This window comes from Callionymus lyra, chromosome 11 (genome assembly GCF_982586985.1).
Source record: "Callionymus lyra chromosome 11, fCalLyr1.hap1.1, whole genome shotgun sequence".
NCBI classification, from domain to species: domain Eukaryota; kingdom Metazoa; phylum Chordata; class Actinopteri; order Syngnathiformes; family Callionymidae; genus Callionymus; species Callionymus lyra.
Genome location: NC_141828.1, coordinates 20,630,955 through 20,652,565, shown reverse-complemented (window position 1 = coordinate 20,652,565; position 21,611 = coordinate 20,630,955). Strand labels below are relative to the sequence as shown.

The 21,611-nt window shown below is 36.7% G+C and overlaps 2 protein-coding genes across 2 annotated transcripts in view; one reads left to right on the top strand and one right to left on the bottom strand.

Annotated features, from left to right (window-relative positions):
* Window positions 1-21,611, bottom strand: part of gtpbp2a (GTP binding protein 2a) — a 56,309-nt gene that overhangs the window by 11,878 nt on the left and 22,820 nt on the right. The window lies entirely within an intron of this gene.
* Window positions 984-3,215, top strand: LOC148069578 (otoraplin-like). The gene is made up of 4 exons (XM_087803118.1): window positions 984-1,202; window positions 1,290-1,429; window positions 2,392-2,502; window positions 2,571-3,215. The coding sequence occupies exons 1-4, from the start codon at window positions 1,088-1,090 to the stop codon at window positions 2,592-2,594; spliced, it is 390 nt and encodes a 129-aa protein (XP_087659244.1). The 5' UTR covers window positions 984-1,087; the 3' UTR covers window positions 2,595-3,215.

Below are 21,611 nucleotides of genomic sequence, written 5' to 3'. Positions count from 1 at the left end.
GTCAAAATATTTTTTTAAATAAATAATACATGTATTAGGTATAATTTTCGATTTTGTAAATATGAATTGTCTCTAAAGAGAAAAGAAAATAAGTATTTGGAAAAAACATGTTTGTTTCTGTTTTTCGATTGAATTACTGTGTGTGTTCTTTTATTTCATCATTTTACTGCCACCACACACGCACACACCCACACCCACACAGACGCACACACTGATTCTGTTGTTTTTGCCACCACTTATCTAATTGAAATATATAATAACTTGATAAAAAAAAGTATTAGGTTGATATAACTTTCTAATAGATCATGATTTTACTCTTATGCTCTTACTTATGCTTGAAAACCATAAGACTTAATGACTTATTTTACTTTTTGTGAAGTCTAACCCTCAGAAAGGAGTTACAACATGTAGTCGATGCCATCTAAATGTCTTATATGACATCATACATGAGTTCAAATTAATAAATTATACAGCACTTGTATTATGACATATAACATAATACCTAATATTTACACTAACACTTGTGACGCAAGAGTAGTGTAACATAAAGCTGTGTAAAGGCTGAGTAAAAAACAAAACAATAAGGAACAGTGTTATCTTGTGGCAGATTCGCGTAACTACAAGTATAATCCTGCAAACACATTTTAAATAATGTTCTTTTATGAAAATGTGTTGCATATACGTGTTGTTTTTGTCCAAAGAAAAGTGACCCTTTTTGGGTGAATCTAATCTAACTTGTATAGGTTTCATGCTAAACATATAAATTAAATATCAAACCAAGACAATTCAAATAAAATTCTAGATTAATATTGTGTTTCAGTAAATATTATTTCGGTGCCAAACATGGTAGTTCTTTGACATGTATTGCTGTGAATAACAACACATCTGCTGGGGATTTTCTTGTTGAACAATTGAAACTTGATACAACATGTGTTTTTGATCAACTATAGTTCCAGAGATATTTCAGAAAGTATCCAGGGATTGGGTAAAAGATGTGGAGACTCCTGCCCAGTCCTCTTCTGTCTCAGAGCACTCTTGTCTTTCCTGCAAGTATCGAACGTTAACTCTCAACTTGCTTGTGGAAAAAATGAATCTTCCTCTTGCTTTGATTCTTTTCATGGGGCTCCTCCACCACTTCTCAAATGCTGTTCTCATGGATAAACTGGCAGACAACAAGCTCTGTGGAGACTCGGCCTGCTCGTGTGAGTCTGACAAGTGTTCCCTTGTCGGACTCACACACCGACAGTTAAGTGAATAACATTGTTTTTCTTCCTTAATCTTTTTTCTAGATGTGATTTCAATGGCTACAGCTTTGGACGACTTCATAGCTCCTGACTGCAGATTCATCAACATGAAGAAAGGCCAGATGGTGTATGTGTATTCTAAACTCGTGCCAGAGGAGGGCGGTGGAGTCTTTTGGTCTGGAAGTGTATGTGTCAATATTCCTTCAGTTATTTGTAAATGTCATCACAGTTAAAAAACTGATATCCTAATAATTCTGAATTCAATACTATACTGCATATATCGAATATAATATAATATTTGTTACATGTATTTATGGATGTTTGGATGTATTTTATCTATCTATCTATCTATCTATCTATCTATCTATCTATCTATCTATCTATCTATCTATCTATCTATCTATCTATCTATCTATCTATCTATCTATCTATCTATCTATCTATCTATCTATCTATCTATCTATCTATCTATCTATCTATCTATCTATCTATCTATCTGTCTGTCTGTCTGTCCGTCCGTCCGTCCGTCCGTCCGTCCGTCCGTCCGTCCGTCCGTCCGTCCGTCCATCCATCCATCCATCCATCCATCCATCCATCCATCCATCCATCCATATATGTCAAACATCCATCTATTTATCCGTCCATCCATCCATCCATCCATCCATCCATCCATCCATCCATCCATCCATCCATCCATCCATCCATCCATCCATCCATCCATCCATCCATCCATCCATCCATCCATCCATCCATCCATCCATCCATCCATCCATCCATCCATCCATCCGTTCCTCCCTCCCTTCCATCCATCCATCCATCCATCCATCCATCCATCCATCCATCCATCCATCCATCCATCCATCCATCCATCCATCCATCCATCCATCCATCCATCCATCCATCCATCCATCCATCCATCCATCCATCCATCCATCCATCCATCCATCCATCCATCCATCCATCCATCCATCCATCCATCCATCCATCCATCCATCCATCCATCCATCCCTGCCTCCCTCATCACTCCCTCCATCCATATGGACCACATTGAAAAATCCAATTTTCATTTTCTGAAACAGAAATGCTCGGCTGTCTTGAAAATAGTTTTGTTCTTTTCAATCCAACTAATGACAAAAATCTACTGCAGGTGTACAGTGAACGTTACGTGCACCAGATGGGTGTGATCGGATACTTCCCAGCCACCATGGTCAATGAGACCCACATCTTTTCTAAAGATTCTGTCAACATTCCGACAACTGTATGTTTCATCCTTAAGTAGAAGATGCTTAATAATCATCGTGTTTAATACTGTTTTTGTCTTTGCAGGACACGGACTTCTACTGTGATTGAGTGCTCTGGAGTGACAGTCATTCAGCAACATGCTATTTATGTATATAACAAAAAACAAATGTGATGCAATCTAACAGGATAAAAACGTTACACATTGAGCAGACTGTATATCATTTTGCCAGCTTTTAAACAACAAACAAAACTGGTACATTTCCATCAACCATTTCATTTATATAAAATATTCTGGTAGTTATGTGAATTATAAGTTATAAACAAGCCATTAGAGGTGATTTCACAATCCATATACAGCTGTTCTTTTATAATATTTGTACATGCTCGCCATTCAATAAAAAATGCAGGCAGGCTTTTATGTCATCAAGTATATCCTGTTTTTTCATCATAGCCATTTTTTAACTGATGCCAAGGTTTTTGCTTTTGTAACCATGTTTTTCATTGAAATCTCAAAATAAAATAAACTATTTTGAGAGAGTCACGAAAAATGTAGTTCACCGTGATTCTCAACGGTAGAAACCATGTGCCTAAACAAGATGAAGAATATTTCATTAGCATCCCCATCGTGAAAGAGAAATACATTTTTTTTTACAAATCAACATCAGTGTTCTTGTCAGTGCCATGTCATAGCAATTGATATTAGAAGTTAAGGGTTATGATCAGGGAAACAGGGAGAATGTCTTGTGCTCTTAAATGTAACTATTTTTCTGCTTATTTTCGTTAGTTGTACCACATGATAAATCGATAGAAAGGCAAGTAAACAAGCATTAATCTTTCATAAAGGATCAATAAAGTTTTACCTTACCTTACCTTACCTTACCTTACTTAGCCCAATTATTTTAGGGCGTATAGAATAAATAACTTAATAGAATAATAAAATGATGAAACAACAACTTTGATGTTAGTACTTTTGATATTTGATTGTTTTGAGGTATAATGAATAAGTAACTACACTCTGTTAAAATATCTAAACAGCACAAGGGTTATTTTTTATTAAATCACATTTAATTTGATATACTTCGTTTTCTTGTCATTTTTGCAGATATAGGCGAAGGATTATTAAAACTACTACTACTCTACAGATTTATTTTGCTTACTTTGAAAAATTACCATTTTATTAGCTATAGCATGTTTGTTTTTTACTTCTTGGGGTTTATGATGCATAGTTTTGATATTTAAAAACTCCCTCTAATGTGTAAAATATACATTTTAATGATCTTATCATCTGTACATTTTAAATGATCTACTCATGACCATCTGCTTTAAAAAACCTTGTACTATTTAAAACTGGATTTTTTTTTCCTTCAGGCATCTTGGAAGGATCTTGAATGAAAGCTAATTATCATTTGGACAATGTCCCTCTCTTGTTCCAGCTCGTCTGTCACTTACATGACAGTCACATACGTCCAGCACGTGTTTCCCCTCGAGCACCAGGTTATTTTCTATTACCTTTTGTTATGACCGGAGGCGTCCACACACGGCTTTCCTTCCCAGTTTAGGAAACAAGGCTGTCATGAGATCAATCACGCCCTCCCTCTCCCCTCGGATCAATGCAAACCTGTTAAGACATCGAACGTTAAAGGTCAGCATGTTAGAATCTACCCCAGGCTTTTCTTTTTTTTTTTTAAATCGTGAACTGTTCCCAGCTCTCTGCTTTCAAAAACACAGTGTCTACTTCCTGCTCCCGTCTGCAGGACACACGTGAAGTTGCTCATGTCTAAAATCAATCAGGAGTCGGAGGACTGTATCTTTCAGGGGTTACCATGGTGATGCTGTGGCCAGGATACTGTGACAGAAAACAGCGACGTGTGTGTGTGTGTGTGTTACAGGAGCAGCTGCCAGTGCTACACAACAGTAGATCATTTTACATCCCAGTTAGTGTTACTATAAGACTTTTTTTTTAAACTCTCCTCAAACTCATTTTCCTTGTCTAGTTGTTTGTCTGTATATTTTGTTGATATGAATTTAGGCCTCTTTTACTGTCGGTTAAAACATGTTTTGCTAGTTGAGAAAACATTTTTAACACATCACAGGACATTTAGTCACAGGTATTCAATGGCTTCCTCGCTTGTCAAGCACAGATGGACAACACAACTTCACTCGCTACTCGATCTTCTGTCTAAGGTCTAAAGGAAAAGGAAGTATCCTTCATGTTATGAATAAATGTTATAATATTAACCAGAGAATTTTACCCAGACTGACAATTTTTTAAAGATATTTTAATATTCCTGCTGTTTCCTCAAAAATAAATGAATGGGTTTCAAGTGAGTTCTCCTTATTACATTTTATTTAATTCTATGGAATTCCATCTGAATCCAGAAATGTTTTGAAGGATTCTAAAGAGTGAGCTGGAACATGAGCTCCCATAACAGTGTTCTTTGTCCACTGTGTGTGTTTAGCGAGCAAGGGCAAGAAGACAATGCTATCTTCAGTCCTATTACACTATTTAATGATATTTCAAATGCTAAAAAGAAAACTAATTATATAGAAAAAATACATTTTGGGAAAAAATAGTGTTTTTTCAGTATTTTCTGTTTGTCTTTAACATTTCCGTGTTAATTTATGAGATCAATTAGATGGTTATGAACTAATTCAAACAAATAATGTGTGTGAACATGAATTATTTGACTCTTGTGCGCCACCTTCTGACGCAGGAGACTGAAACCCTTTCGCTCTCGGCTTATGCCGTGTGTCGAGTCATCAAATCAAGAAGAAAAGTCCTGTGCGCCTTTTGTAATTGTGAGCAGTTCCTTGTTGAAATATCATCTGACCATTATCTTTTTGTCCTCTCTTTTATGATGTTATATATATGCAGAATCTCTCTGTGTGTGTTTCTACAACTGTGTGCGTCTGCCTGTGTGTGTGTCCTCTTCCAGTGTTTTCGATTTGAGGCGATATGGATTATGTGTTGTTCAATGGTCAAGATGCCAGTGGCTATAATTCATCGTTTTTATTTATGTGATGTTATTGATAAGCTGCATCAATCCATTAATGAAGCAACTTTATCAATAATTATAATAATAATAATAATAATAATTAGATTTATTTGTTTCAGATTTTCTAGGCCAAGACACTAATGTACAAGAAAATTATTTATTTTTATATTTTTGTTCATGATATTTACCGAATCACTTTGCAACCACATGTGTAGTGGAATTGAATAGTTTTGTATCTGCCTGGAATACAGTTTGATTACTCATTAGTTAGCAGATAAAGTCATTTTAATCGTGATTAATCACGATTAACTTATTTCTAAATTTGAATTTGGTCGGTTATTTAAATATATATATATTGACAGCCCTATTAACCCCTATTTTATTTTGATTTATTTTTTATTTTTTATGAAAAAATTGCTGTGGCTAATTGGAAAAAAACAATTTCCCGAAGGAGACCTCCTGAGGGATCAATAAAGTTCTACATTACCCTACCTTACCTAATTGTATTATCTTTTCTCAAAAGATACAAGAAGTGGATAAAGACGTGAATTGGCAACAACAAGGCAACAGGAGAGGTTGTTTTTATTCTTTGTAATCTCATTTTGAACACAGATCTGTTGGCCTGTCAGTCATTGAAACAATTGATTGATAAGAAGGTGAGATGAAATGTCACCTCAGCTCCGGTTTAAAGTTAACTCTATCAATCCGACACACTGACAGCCAGAGGGAAAGAAGTGTCCACCTCAATATGTGAACGTCGTCTGCTAGTTGTCTTCTTAGTTTTGTTTCAAGCTTCACAAATTATTTTCCTCCCACATTTCCCCCCTTCTTTTATGCCTGAATTACATAATTGCACACGCTTGTGTAATTCCACCCATTTTCTTTCATCCCACAACAGCACAAAGAACTCATTGATTTCAAATGGTCTCTATTCAGGCTTCTAAACAACCCAGGATCCTTTTGTGTCAATCAACAAACGTGCTTTTCTGTTTAAGAGTCATTGCCTATTGTGTTCGTAGTTGTATACATATTGAAGGGCTACGTTCTATTCAGAGGCATTATTATGTATCTTGAACAAATGTGTAAAATTTAAAAAAGACAATTTACAATTTTCACTGAATCAATGCGTACTTTAGTAACGGAAGGAGTGGCTTGATTTTGTTTCATTTGGTTCATTTTAAGCAGCATAATTAAAAGGGTTGGTAATGGATTTTCATAAAATTGTTGAATTGAGTTAGAAGTGATAACATTCTGTAAACTTGTTTTTATGAAACACAGCAATCATTCAAATGATTCTCTCATGTGACATCAAGACAAAAACATATGTTTTCATTTTTAAGTACGTGTTATTTTAACCCTTGTGTCATCTCAGGGTCAAGGTGACCCGAAGGCTAGGAAACAAATGTGTTTGAGGTATTCCTTGTGTTGTCTCTGGGTCAAGATGAACGACCTCCCTGGCTTACATATGCAGTGGTGGAGGTCGTTCACCTTGACCCAGAGACAACACAAGGGATACCTCAAACTCATTTGTGTTTGTGGCCTTTGGGTCACCTTGACCCTGAGATAACATAAGGGTTAAAGAATGTTGCAGAGCTAACGCTAAACTCAGAGGCACGTCAGGGGAATATTTTTGGGAAGAGGTGTATATCTCGGTGCTTTTTCTTTATTCATAATAATTATACTATTATTTGCAAAGCTTAAAATAAACATCAGGGCGTTTTGCTTTAAAAAGATGTACATCTTGTTGATATTTTGTTGCTATAGAAGTTCTTTCATTGCTTACCAACTACTCCTGTGTTGTTCTCAGTATTATCTTGATCTTTAAAGTGTATATACTTTTTTGAGTATTGTTTTGTTTGTTTAAGCGCTTTGTGACCCTGGTCTGGAAAAGCGCTATATAAATAAATATTACTTACTTACTTACTTTATTATAAAAAAAAATACATATTTCTTCATTCTTCATTAAGAAACATCTACTTTAATGTTTTTATGTCCTTCTATCATTTCATTATTAATTTCTCATTCAGATAATAATCCAGCATAGCACCATGTTCCATATGCCAAAACCTGATGTCAGTCTGTTCACTCGGGTTCTGGTTAAATGATTGACTCTGGTTCCTCATCTTTTCAAGCCTAATCTCACCCTTGCAGCCACAAGTAGCTTGTAGCCAGCATACTGTTACTGACAGGTTTTTAATAATAGAACTTCTCATCACAGGGGATGACAAGAAAAATCCATGCGTTGACAGAAGTCATCGTGGGTTCTGCACTCGCGCACTCATCTGACTTCTCGCCTCATGTTTGGACTTATCTGAAACACCCATGCCGTGTTACAGGTCTCAAAAACAATGTTTCCAGATGAATAAAAAGTCAGGACGTTATATTGGGAGCTTTACTTTGTACTCGGCAGAAGCTTGTGGGCGCTTTGAATTCAAAGCAGGTTTGTTAAGCTTAATGGGGCCTGTATTGATTGGTTGGGGTATCCATACAGATCGTGGAGGCGGAATGAACGATTAGCTTCTCATTGAGGAAATGTTTTTCAGCTGCTAGTTTTATTGACCCTCCTGGAAAAGCCAATGTGGTGGTTTATTTACGCACTTTGCGCTCACTGTGTATATAATGGCTCCATAATGGAGGTATTGGAGAAAAAGGCGGCATATTATCGCAACTTTATTCAACGCTTTAAATGAAATGCATTTTAATTATCATAATGTTACATTTTAATAGAATCCATAACTTGTGTTTTAATATGGCCATCACCGGGAACCCAATCAATTATTTCAAAAAAGCTTTAATGCACCTCTTCATCTTTCTTAATAGTGGTTGCCGCAGCAACCGTCTCCGCCGTCTTACATTTTGGTCGTCAATTTCTGTGATGGGAGAAGTGCAAGCGAGTTCAGGATTGAAACAAACTTGTGTCTCATTAAGCTAACTAATGTAAAAACCCAACTTTCTTGGCTCACTCACTTGTTTCAAATGTTGAAGTCTTCCTTTCCAAGATGCAGTAAGTCCCTCATCATGGCCATGTTTTGAACTTATTTATAAAGAAATTAATCTGAAAATCAGGGCGAACAAGAGGTTACGAGTCCATTAAGACGTAATAATGGTTTCACTCCTCCTCCAGCCAGCTGTAATCATGCCCATCTTTGTTTATACAACGAGTCCCCTGGAGGTGGAGGTTATTATTGACCATTCACAGCAGAGTGGGTGTGGTTATGGTAAACAAATTTAATCTCCAGAACAAGTGTTTTCAGTGGGCGGGGCTTAAGCACATTTTCTAATGTAAATTTTTCAATGAAATGAGAGTTTTTAACAAACGGACACATACTGATGAGTACAATAGTGGTCCAAAATCTATTTAAGAGAAACTTAAATCCACAAAATTCTTATTTCTTGAACTATTAAGTTGCCTTTTAGTAAACTATTTAATTATATTTAACTATTTGTTTCAATCCAAAAACAACCTAAGGTAGGTAAGGTAAGGTAAAACTTTATTGAAATTGTTTAAACCTATATTCATTATTTAAATCTTGATTGTTTTAGAATACAAACAACAAAGAATATAGATACACAACATTTGTCATGTTATAATCTAACTGCTTATTTATATTTATCTGTTTTCATTTAATCTAAATCCACATTTTGTGATGATTATTATAAGTATCTTAGGTTAGAGGTTGAGGGTTGAGATTAAATACCTCTGTTGTTATCATGATTGATGTTCTACCTCTTCTTTTCATTTAATTCAAACAAAGATGTAACAAGAGAACAACTTTATGTTTCCCTTTGAATGCTCACTCTGCATCTGCTAGAAATATAATATCATACTTCATTGTCTCAAGTTGTAAAGCTATTTTGCAGAGTATAAGTATAGTATAGTATTAATGAAAGAAAAGTGGTCACTGATATCACAATTACAATTTTACAAACCGTTAACTGTCAAACATAAGACACTTTATCGCTCAACATTGGATAACAAGCTAAAAACATGTCATTCTTATCAGTCACTTTCCGTGGTTGACGAAGCAGCCATTGTGTCCGTGTGATCCGAGGCAGCAGTGAAAAATACAGGTTCTCACGTCGATGCTAAGTGCCTGTTGAAAGGTGTCAAGATGCTTATTTCAACAAGCCTTCAGAGCATTGATCAGAAAGCTTTTCGCGTAGGTGTCACACACGATCGGTCAGCGTGGAAAAAACACCCAGGATTCCCTCATTATTGGCGAATGTTCAAACTGCAGTCTGACTTTAAGGAATTGTTAACTGGCTTATTTCATGATTGATCAGAAACAAAAGTGTCAGTATAAGTCAGATTGCTCTTGTTATGTTTACCTTTCCAGTTCTCTGAAAAACACCCTTTGTTTGCTTTCCTAATGGACTGTGATCTTTGACTGCTTCTCTACAGGGCTGTACTGGAAAGAGGCCTGGAAACCTCTGAGACACCATTACCATTAGCACTAATGTCCTTTTAAAATGGAAAGAGCATCAGAGCCCACACACTGAAGCGGCAGTCTGTGTGGTATATCCGAAGCTTTGTCATCAGTTCTTACCAAGGCCAAGCAAAAGACAATTTTGTCTTTTATATTTTTGATTCCTCAAATCTTTGCTTTTATTCAGGTGTAAACATAATATCCATCTTCCTTCATGAACATCATTGCAGATGAATAATGCAGCCGTTGATGCTAGCAGAGAAGACGATAAGATGGATGACCTTACTAGTAATTGTGGCATTTAACAGCGAGTCCACTTCTGTTATTGTGCTTGTAGACGGGGAGAGGAGGGGCGCTCACGTTGAAGCCAGAAGGCAATTAATTCTTGCGGCGCATCAAAGGTTAATCTGTTAAGAAAGTGTCAACAGGCTTGTTGTGAGCTGGGGGATCTAGTCGTGGCAGTCGCAAGCTAATGCGTGGAAAGAGAGACTTTGGCAAAACAACAACGCTTGATTAGTAAAATGAGGTTTTGTACAGTCGCCAGTCAATATCTTGAGCATGAGCTTTTCACATCTGGCGTTTGGTCAACTCTTGATCCGCCATGTATTCTAATCGACTCCTTTATATCATTCATATAACATTCTGCTCAAATATATTAGTAAGTAAGTAATATTTATTTATATAGCGCTTTTCGAGACCAGGGTCACAAAGCGCTTAAACAATCAAAACAATACTCAAAAAAGTACATACTTTAAAGATCAAGATAATACTGAGAACAACACAGGAGTTCGAGAAATTCAAGGAAAAGCCTGAACAAATAGAAACGTCTTAAGATGTTTCTAAAAGGAGTCAGTAGACTCCATCAATATTAGCTACAAAAATTAAACTACTAAAGTGAGACTCCCACTCTCCTGACTCACTCACATGTTTCAAATGTTGAAGTCTTCCTCTCCGAGAAGCAGTAAGTCCCTCATCATGACCATGTTTTCAAGTAAGTACTTTATAAAGTTCTCTGTCTGAAATCTGGGCGAATGAGAGGTTACGAGAGCGGAGTCCATTACAACGTGATAATGGCTTCACTCCTCCAGCTAGCTGTAATCTGCCCAGCTTTGTTTATACAACAAGTCGTTTCGAGGTGGAGACTTCCGGGATTGATGACGCTTAGTGACACACCTTGATGTTTCACCAATCACAGCAGCATGGGCGTGGCTATGGTAAACAAGATTTTATCTCAAGAAAGAGTTTTCAGTGGGCGGGGCTTAAGAACATTTTGTAATGTAAATATTTAAATAAGAGAGTTTTGTACAAACAGACACATACTGATGAGTACAATAGAGTCCAACATATATTTAAGACACACTTAAATCCACACAAAAGTTCCTAAATATGTGAATTTACATGTAAATCCTTGAATAAAATGATAGTTATTACCTCAGCCGCCTCACAGCAAGAAGGTTATTAAGACATTTTTCAAGCTGGGATGAGTAAAGAAAAACACAGACACACAAGGACTCATGATTCTTACATCAAAGAAACATACCTAATGCAACTTGAAGAGAAAAAGGCTTAAGATGGCCTTCATGAAAGATAAGTGGTGGTGATTCAAATACATTTTTCCTTATTCACGATATTTATAGAAACAACTCAGATAATAAGAGGCTGTGAAGGGAGTCAATTGCCAGCACACTATAGACTATATTATTCTTAAAATGCCTCTATGTAGTCATAATGTATTGGATCTTTATAAGGTAAAGGTGAAGCATTTCTACTGTGTGTTGCTTAGACCTGGTGTTATTTTAGAAAGGTAATATAATAGCTATTTGAATCTAGTAAGAAATGTGATTTAGAAAAGAGTTAAAGAAGTTAAAAAAGGGGCACATTTATTAAAGGTGTGTGGGTAGTCAAACATGTGGAATTATATCATCCTAAAGTAATAAAACGAATAGTCAGAACAGAAGGGACGAAATAACTGAGTTGCTACTTTTCTGCAATGAATACACACTCTTAACTGTTGTGTTACTGGACTCTCTCAGATTGTATTTGTGCCAGAGGTTGTGTAGATGTCACAGTGACTAATGTTATAGTAAGGATGCATCATTTTCTGATGTTAATTTTTTTTATAGGTGGGAAGACCTCATATACCATCTCTGATTCAAGAGGTCGTGTCACCAATTTTATATTTGTAAAAGTCTTATTATGTATATCCCAGTTTCTCACTTTGTGTATCCCTTAAACTGCACACTGATCCACAAATACAAATGGTTCTACTAATACTGATTCTAGTTACTCTGGTCGACGATGATTTAGATTCCACATTGAAACAGTCTTAGTATGAAAACGGCTGCGGGGAAGTGTTGTTTCTTCATATTCAGAGAGCGTTTGCTCACGTTAATCGAGACTAAAAATGTTTTTTTTTTCCTCCTCTCTCCTGCTAAACATGATTCATTCCCCTTGTTAATTTGCATGCCCTTTGAGTTTCCCGTCGAGGTTATTAGACAGCACAAGCGTCCCACCTTGAAATAAGTAACTCACAGAAGAAAATAATTGTTGTAATTAGGTGTAATCCTTTCTTGCGCTGTTGTTTTCCTCTTTCCAATTAACCCAAGTCTCGGTGTAGAAAGGCATGTAGATGGCAACGCAAGTGGGAGCAATATAATTTTTACAGTGCTTCAGGATTAATATGTATTTTATTTTACGATAACGCTTGTTGTATCTCCTGGACGTTGCAGGCAGAAGCCATATGATGGCGAAGAGAACCATCACTTCTCAATAGGCTTTGTGTTAGTCAAGCGTCTGCCTTCAAGAGCGGAATCTACCAACTTGACATCAACCCTGTCCACAACATTATATCAATCTATATTCATCTTTCTGCCTTATGAACATAAACATTTATACAACATATATACCACCATATTCTCTAATTGTAGCTTTACAGTTACTGCTTAAATGGCATCTAATATTTTAAGTGTGTCTTAAATAGATGTTGGACTCTACTGTACTCATCAGTATGTGTCTGTTTGTACAAAACTCTGTATAAACAAAGCAGGGCGTGATAACAGCTGGCTGGAGGAGGAGTGAAGCCATTATTACGTCATAATGGACTCTCGTAACCTCGTGTTCACCGAGTTTTCAGATGGAAGAGAACTTTATAAAGTAATAAGTTCAAAACATGTTCATGATGATGAAACATGTGAGTGAGTCTGAAAAGTTTTCACTTTAGTTACCCTTTAAATGTTGTTTTTAACGCGTTTGCTGGTTGAATTCTTTGTGCCCTTATGTTGACTGCAGTGATGTTATCAGTCTGACAACTTTATAGTCACTGCCCAGCATTACTCCAACTCACCCCAACGACTTTTGGGGAAGTCCTATCCAAAACCTGAAAAGGATATACTGTACAACTATTTTCGGAACAAGCCACATTGTTTTGGGCTCCAACTTCAAGGGACTCGTTGTATAAACAAAGCTGGGCATGATTACAGCTGGCTGGAGGAGGAGTTAAGACCATTATTACGTCATAATGGACCCCGCTCTCGTAACATCTTGTTCACCGAGATTTCAGACACAGGAGAAATTTTTAAAGTAATAAGTTCAAAACATGATCATGATGAGAGACTCACTGCATCTTGGAGAGGAAGACTTCAACATTTGAAACAAAGAAGTGTGTCAGCAATGTTAGGTGTTCACATTAGTTTCCCCTTAATCTGAGAACACTACTATCATCTTAAAAAAAAAAAATCCCCAAGTCACTGATATAATTATAGATTGATCAAGATAGATCGCTATCTCAGCATAAAACAGTATCAACCACTGGGTCGATTTTCTCACTGGTCACATTCTGCTTACTCTTCTGTAAACCCGGGGACTCTCCAGCTCAGATTGAAGCAGCAAATGGATTGGCACACTTTGCACTACATGTAACCATTTCATTAAGATTTGAAGGGGGGGGGGCGCTTTTAGCAGGCAATTCCATGTCCAGGCACAGACACAGTGGGAAACTTTAATAGTTTTGATATTCGCTGGTGGCCTGCGGAGAGACACATCAGAACATCACAGCACTGGACGTCACAAGGGAACTTTGAAGGACACTCCCGACAGGAGGTACATACAGAACACTTGAATGACAAGATGGCTTCTGTATGTTTACCTGAGGTTGGATAGATGCATTTGCAGAGAAGAAAAGATTTAGAGGGAGCCAGAAATAATTAAGAGTAAATGGAAGGCTTTGAACCAACATCTGGTATTTGTTGTTTGATCCATGATAGATTGAGTTGTTTTTCCACCTGAGCGGCTGTCTGTTCCACCTCACAGCACATGAATCCTCGTGTTGTTGCTGCTCAGGCTGCACCAGAAGAGGCAATAGATCAGTAAAAACACATTTGGAGTCACATTTACAGTTGCTGCAATTCGGCACAGGTCTCTGAAATCTGATTTATAAAAGAAAAACAAAGGTTTTCAAATTGAGCGTCACTGTTCCTGAAGTAGTTTTGGTAATGATATCAGCCTTCATTTAAGATGGATTAGTTGCAAATCTACAGCTTATGAAAAGAAAGATGGACGATGGATCAGAAGATATGATCTGCTGTAAGTCCTGGTTGTCGACAGTTCCAGTTCAATACCAAACAGTGATGGACAGACTATAAAAAGGGTTTTTATTTCTCTAGATGGTTCATTATCATGCTCCAGGTTTTGTGGAAAAAGAGGATCGAGAGTGGAGGTAATCAGAGCTGGAGAGTTAATACTGTCTTTCAAACGTTGAGCTACAGTTAGTTCTGCCTGCACCAGGCTGCTTGTTTTTTTCTAGTGAATAGTGACTGCATTTCACTAACATCTTAAACCATTATAACCATTTAAGCTACTATGGTGTCCATTTTGTAGTGTCATTTTCAGTATTCGATATTAATCTATCCACAAAGGCAGCAGACTTCAGATGGGGGAGAACTTAATAATGTACAAAGACTCAAAACATGGTCATGATGAGGGACTTAGTGAATCTTGGAGAGGAAGATTTTAAACATTTAAACAAGTAAGGAGAGTTGGGATTTGATATAGTTGAAAACACTATAAAACAAAAAAAAAAGTGGTGTCAACAAGTGAGAGTTGATATGTGTCCATACGTCTTATCTCTCATGGACAAAGGAAGGTGATAAGATAAAACCATCACTAGTGTACTTCCCGACACGATCCAACCTTAAAATCAATCATCAGATCACCCCACAACACAGGACTAGACCTGCCTTTAAATAATAACACTGCAACACAAGAAATTAACTGATATTACCTGCAATCACCAAAAAATAGCGATATCAAATTAAAGATTGCATTTATCATTTTGTGTATTCAATACATGGTTTGGACCTGTAAAGACAATCTGAAAATACATGCATGCAGCGGTATGTTACGTATGATGTTTAAAGCAGCTTGCCTCTGAATGAATGTGGGACTTCTTAATGTTCGCTCTATTACTAATAAATCCTTTATTCTTAATGATCTTTTCACAAGAGTTAATTTGGATTTATTATGTCTTTCTGAGACTTGGCAGAGAGAGGAAGAGTTTATTCATCTGAACGAACTCTGTCCAGTAGGGAGCGCTGTCCTGGGGAAGCCTCGCCTCTCTGGTCGTGGAGGAGGTCTTGCTACTGTTTTTAGGGAGAGTTGTTCTTGCAAAGTGATTCAGACACAGGAATTCACTTCTTTTGAATCTCAGATGATCTTGGTTGGTTCTACAAGACCTTTCTATTGTGTGTCAATCTACCGTCCGCCTGGTCCTGCGGCGATGTTCTTGAAAGACTTTAGTGACTTCTTCTGTCCTTATTCTTGGAGACTTTAATCTTCATGTTGATGACGTCACATCTTGTTCTGCTAAAGAACTTTTAACTTTAACAGAAGCCTTTAATTTTGAGCAACATGTTTCTGAACCCACTCAAAAAGGCCACATTTTAGACTTAGTTTTTACTCTTGGCCTGGACATTTCTAATGTATCTGTACATGATGTCCATCTGAGTGATCATTCTCTTGTATTGTTTAACCTGGACTTCATCCCTGAACCTAAGCCTTTGAAAGTTAGGTCTCAGAGGCGTGTCATCTCAGCCGATACTGCAGACAGTTTTTCTGCTATGTTTGACCGTCTTTCCTTTGATGACTGCCCAGACGTGGACAGTTTGATTCACTGTTTCACTGGTCATTGTGTTGAAATACTGGATCAAGTGGCACCTGTTAAATCGAACTTGAAAATTCAGAAAAAACGGTGCCCTTGGACAAATGAAGATCTCCTGAGTCTGAAGAGACTTTGTCGAAAGACTGAGCATCTCTGGAAGCCCACTAAACTTGAGGTGCATAGACTTCACCTCAGGGATCTGATGACTTCTTACAATGAGATTGGTAGAAACTGCTAGATCTGATTACATAAGAAAACTGGTAGCAGCAAATAGGAAAAACCCCAAAGTTTTGTTTGACACGATTAATTCTCTCGTGTCTCCTGCTCCTCAAATCACGCCTGTCTTCTGTGAAGCTGACAGCAATGCATTGTTGAGATTTTTCATTGACAAAATTAAATTGATCAAAGAGAAAATCTCTCCCCCTTTGTCTCTGAGCCCCTCTCCTCCTCTTGGTCCTCCTTCACTGCTGTATCTTTGGGTGATATTTCGGCACTAGTGAACAAGATGAAACCCTCCTCTTGCTCAGATGACGTCCTTCCTTGTAGGCTTTTTATCAAAGTATTTGATGTAATTGGCCCCTGGGTGACCAATATGGTGAACCTCTCCCTTTCCACAGGGGTTTTTCCCAATGCATTTAAACATGCCATTGTGGAGCCTCTGCTCAAAAAACCAGGCTTAGACCCAACTGACCTCAGTAATTTCAGGCCTATTTCTAAGCTCCCTTTCTTGTCCAAGATCTTGGAGAAGGTGGTGTCTGAGCAGCTGTCTTTGTTCCTGGATCAGAGCGACATCCATGAGAAGTTTCAGTCTGGCTTCCGTAAACATCACTCTACGGAGACAGCTTTATTGAAAGTGTCCAGTGACATCATGATGTCGGCTGACTCTGGTAAATTCACTGTTCTGGTTCTCTTGGATCTGTCCTCAGCCTTTGACACAGTTGATCACCAGATCCTGCTGAGAAGACTGAGGGATGAAGTGGGACTGTCTGGGTCTGTGTTAGAATGGTTCTCATCTTACCTTTCTGGGCGCAGTTTTAGTGTATCTGCCAATCAAATGAGGTCTGAATCGGCAGATCTGTTGTGTGGAGTCCCTCAAGGTTCTGTTCTGGGTCCTTTATTGTTTTTGCTGTACTTGATTCCCCTCGGTAAAATCATTCAGAGATTTCCAGATGTTTCTTATCACATTTTTGCTGATGACATCCAGCTCTACTGCTCTTTTGATCCAAAGGCTGAACAGCTTAGTCAATTGTTTGCTAGAAATCAAACAATGGCTGAGTGAAAACACTCTACAGCTAAATGTGGACAAAACTGAAACACTGGTGATTGCTCCTGATGATAAGATTCCAGGGTTGAGTCAGTACTTGGGTGACTTAGGTCAGTCTGTCAAACTGAGCCTGAGAAACCTGGGTGTTGTATTTGATAAAGACATGTCTCTTGTTCGACATTGCAGAAAACTGACCAGAAACTGTTTCCTTCAACTGAGAAAAATCTCTAAACTTAGGAAAATGTTGTCGGAACACGATCTGGAGCTTGTAATCCATGCGTTTGTTTCTTCTCGTCTGGACTATTGCAACAGTTTGTTTTCATGTCTTAACAAGAAGGAGTTGTCTCGCCTGCAGTTGATTCAGAACTCTGCAGCGAGAATTCTGACCCGCTCAAGTAGAAGAACTCACATCTCTCCGGTCCTTAAAACTCTTCACTGGCTTCCAGTTTCTTTCAGGATCAACTTTAAAATTCTGGTTCTTACTTTCAGAGCTATTCATGGTCAGGCTCCTCCTTACATCACTGATCTGATCCAGCCTTACACCCCAGCTCGGGCTCTGAGGTCTGTGGATCAAAATCTACTTATGGTTCCATGCACACGGCTCAGGACCAGAGGAGAGAAATCTTTTCAGGCTGTTGCTCCTAAGCTTTGGAACGATCTTCCTCTCTCTTTGCGCTTGATGGAGTCTACTGACTCCTTTAAGAAACATCTTAAGACGTTTCTATTTGTTCAGGCTTTTCCTTGAATTTCTAGAACTCCTGTTGTGTTCTCAGTATTATCTTGATCTTTAAAGTATGTACTTTTTTGAGTATTGTTTTGATTGCTTTGTGTCCCTGGTCTCGAAAAGCGCTATATAAATAAATATTACTTAATTACTTACTTACTAACTTGCCAATACGCGAACATGAAAGGAGAATTTTTTCACCTACATGACCTGATGAGAAGTGTTGTATTCAATGTCACACACTGCTTGAGATCTCAGTAGAAGCTTTTCTTGGATATTTCTTCCAAGGTCACATCCAAGCACTAACTTTATGTTTGAATGGGGCATTAAATCGTTTTTTTTTTTTTTTTCAACAATGAGAAGGATCACCACAAAGATCACCTTGATCATTTTCAGTGCCGTGGCATTGAACAGAATCAACACAGTCACAACATAATTCCGTGTGTCCTTGCTGTTGTCAACAGATTAAAAAACGATTGTGATGCTCATGGACAGTTTTTCTTTGACCATTGCACAACTTCACTCGTGTCCTTGGCTGAAATAAGACTTTCTATATTCGAACAATGGTTATCAATCAAGTAGTAAATCCTGTGGTAATCATGTGACAAAGCTTTTTTTCAGTACAATGTCTTTCTTGATTCACTCTCGTGTTTCAAATGTTGAAGTCTTCCTCTCCAAGATGCAGCAAGTCTCTCATCATGACCATTTTTTTTAAAATTATTACTTTATAAAGTTCTCCCATGTCTCAGCCACAAGAGGTTACGAAAGTGGAGTTTATTATGACCAAATAATGGATTCACTCCTCCTTCAATCAGCTCTAATTACTCCCTGCTTTGTTTATACAACAAGTCCCTTGGAGGTGGAGACTTTCTGGATTGATGTGTCGCAGGTGCTTAATCTGAAACACCATAGACAGACAATATAGCTCCTGAAAGGTATACAAGGGCTCCATTAGTGCTGGTCCATATTTGAATAATAACAACGTGTTTACGTGTCACTGCAATCACTAGCAAAATTGTACATAATAACACATAATAACCGCAATGACCTTCTAAAAATGTGCTTGATAAAGTTTTTTTTGTGAAAAAGTTTGAAGAGTCAAAGTGTTTGGTAAATACACATACTAACGCCTCCAATTACATATTTATTATAGGTACTTTCTTCACACAAGATATTTTGGACCGATTTATGTTTTCCACTATTTTCAAATCATATATGTTGGGCTGTGTATCTGCAACAAGCTGGCGACCCGATATGTATCACAATACAAGGGCAACGATACGATGTATTGCAATATATTTTGATATATTGTGATACTGTGGGAACAAGGTATAATTGTGGTATTTTCGAGTACTTTCCTCTAGAAACCAAAATATGTCCGAACATAAGCTTAAAAAGCTGCAGGAGTTAAAACTGGATTTTCATGTTTCTTCACCTGCGGATGACATAATGACTGCTGCCATCTAGTTTCCGGAAGTTTAAATGCAACACCAAAACGAACAAACACTGTATTTGCATATTAATTGTAAAAAAAAAAAAAAAAATTTAATTTACACACACATTGTTGAACTATAAACCAATAACCAACTATGGTAACACGTTAAATTATGATTTGCAAGCTAAAAATCTTCTTTTTTTAATATATTTTTTTTAAATAATCAATACATTGAATATCGATCGTTAATATCGATACAGTATTGTGGTAAGGAATGTCGCGATATATATCCCTATATAACTATTTTATAAACCCATATTTTTTAACCCCTATTATAATGATCCTAATTGTATAATGATACATTGAGAAGAAAAAAAAACTACCTTGACAAGCATATATTTCTCACATAGATAATTGAAAAGTGATTCGATTAAGACCACCAGAGGATTACGTATCCTAACAAAATAAAAAGATAATTCTTGCTGTCGTGCTCATTTGATACTCTTGATTCTAACCAATCTAGAGACTCATCTCATTTCTATTTAAGTTAATCTTCACGCTGCTTTACAAGTCCCCCATGTGAGGCTGATACGCCTGTGTCTGCTCTGTCTTGTCCACTATTTATCTCACAGCAACTCAACAGCAGGAGTGTGGGAGGAAATCTGCAGGGAGGATGGAAACAATGATTAGCAAAGCGGATCCATTTACAACAAATCCACTTTCAATTATTTTCCCAGATTGATGTGATAACACTCTTTGATTCAAATGCCGTTTTGCGTCTTTGAAATAAACAACGAAATGTTCAAAAATAATCATTCTGTATTTTTAGGTTCCTTGCAATACTTGCAGTTGAAGCCAAAATATCAGATGAAAAGGAAGACGGCAAGTTCACTGTGACACTTGTTATTTGGTTTTTCTATTGCTTATTTTTGGGTTATTTCAATCTTAATTTGTTCTTTTATTCTGTTCTTCCACCACAAAAAACAACCAATTTTTTGTTTAAATATTGTTTGTTTTTTTAAACAGGACTGTCATTTAACCTGGTTCATAAGTCAGTGAGTAATATAAGTCAGTGTGTGCCGATGCTAGCTATTAACTTGAGGATTGTTCATTTTTAATATTTTATTTCAATTAATATATAGGCTCAAAATTGCAATAGAAACTAGAACATATAAATCTGTTGTTGTTAGGATTTTTGTGTTAACATCCATGACCATATTCCAGATTGTTACTCGACAAAATCTTTATAGATTTTTTTCAATTTAAACACAAACATTGTGATATTCGCCCAGAATTTCTCACACTGCTGGTAGTGTATAACAGTTAAATATTTCACTTTTATTTTATTTCAACTGGTCCCATTTAAAAAATTTTTTTTTTTTTTGCTTCCTTATTGATAGTCAGCAAACAAACATTTTAAACATCCATATTTAATTCAATTTTTTATTCATATTTAATACTAGTTTCCTGTCATGACACTGAAGCTGTCGGTGTAGTGTTGTCCGAGGAACTCTTCAAGGTGCTTTAAAAATATATAAATAAAACACATTAATAATAAACATTTTCAAATATAGAAATTGTATGGAGTTCTGTTTTTTTTATGAAATATATTGCAAAAACAAAGATGGAGATAAAATAATATATCGTCACAAAATATTCAAGAGAACTGCAATATTTCAGTAACACATAGTTTACAAAAACATTTAAGCATGGAGATTATTTTGATCAAACATCCATATTTAATGCAATTTATTTTCATTTATTCATATTTAATACTAGTTTCCTGTCATGACACTGAAGCTGTCGGTGTAGTGTTGTCCGAGGAACTCTTCAAGGTGCTTTAAAAATACATAAATAAAACACATTAATAATAAACGCATTCAAAACTATAAAATGTATGAAGTTCTGTTTTTTTTTCAAGAAATATATTTAAAAAACAAAGATCAAGTCTTTGAGACAAAATATTTAAGGGAACTCCAATTTATTAGCAACACATCATTTACAAAAAACATTTAAACATGGAGATTATTTTGTTAAAACATCCATATTTAATATTCAAATGTACTAGACTTAAGATGTCTCTTCGAGGGGCTCTCCATCCTCTCGCGGCTCATCCGGGGCAGGC

Excerpts from the sequence above, each read along its gene's own strand:
- LOC148069578 (XM_087803118.1), top strand. The coding sequence starts at position 1,088 with ATGAATCTTCCTCTTGCTTTGATTCTTTTCATGGGGCTCCTCCACCAC. Across the intron at positions 1,203-1,289 it reads TGGAGACTCGGCCTGCTCGT|ATGTGATTTCAATGGCTACA; the intron begins GTGAGTCTGACA and ends TCTTTTTTCTAG. Across the intron at positions 1,430-2,391 it reads GAGTCTTTTGGTCTGGAAGT|GTGTACAGTGAACGTTACGT; the intron begins GTATGTGTCAAT and ends AATCTACTGCAG.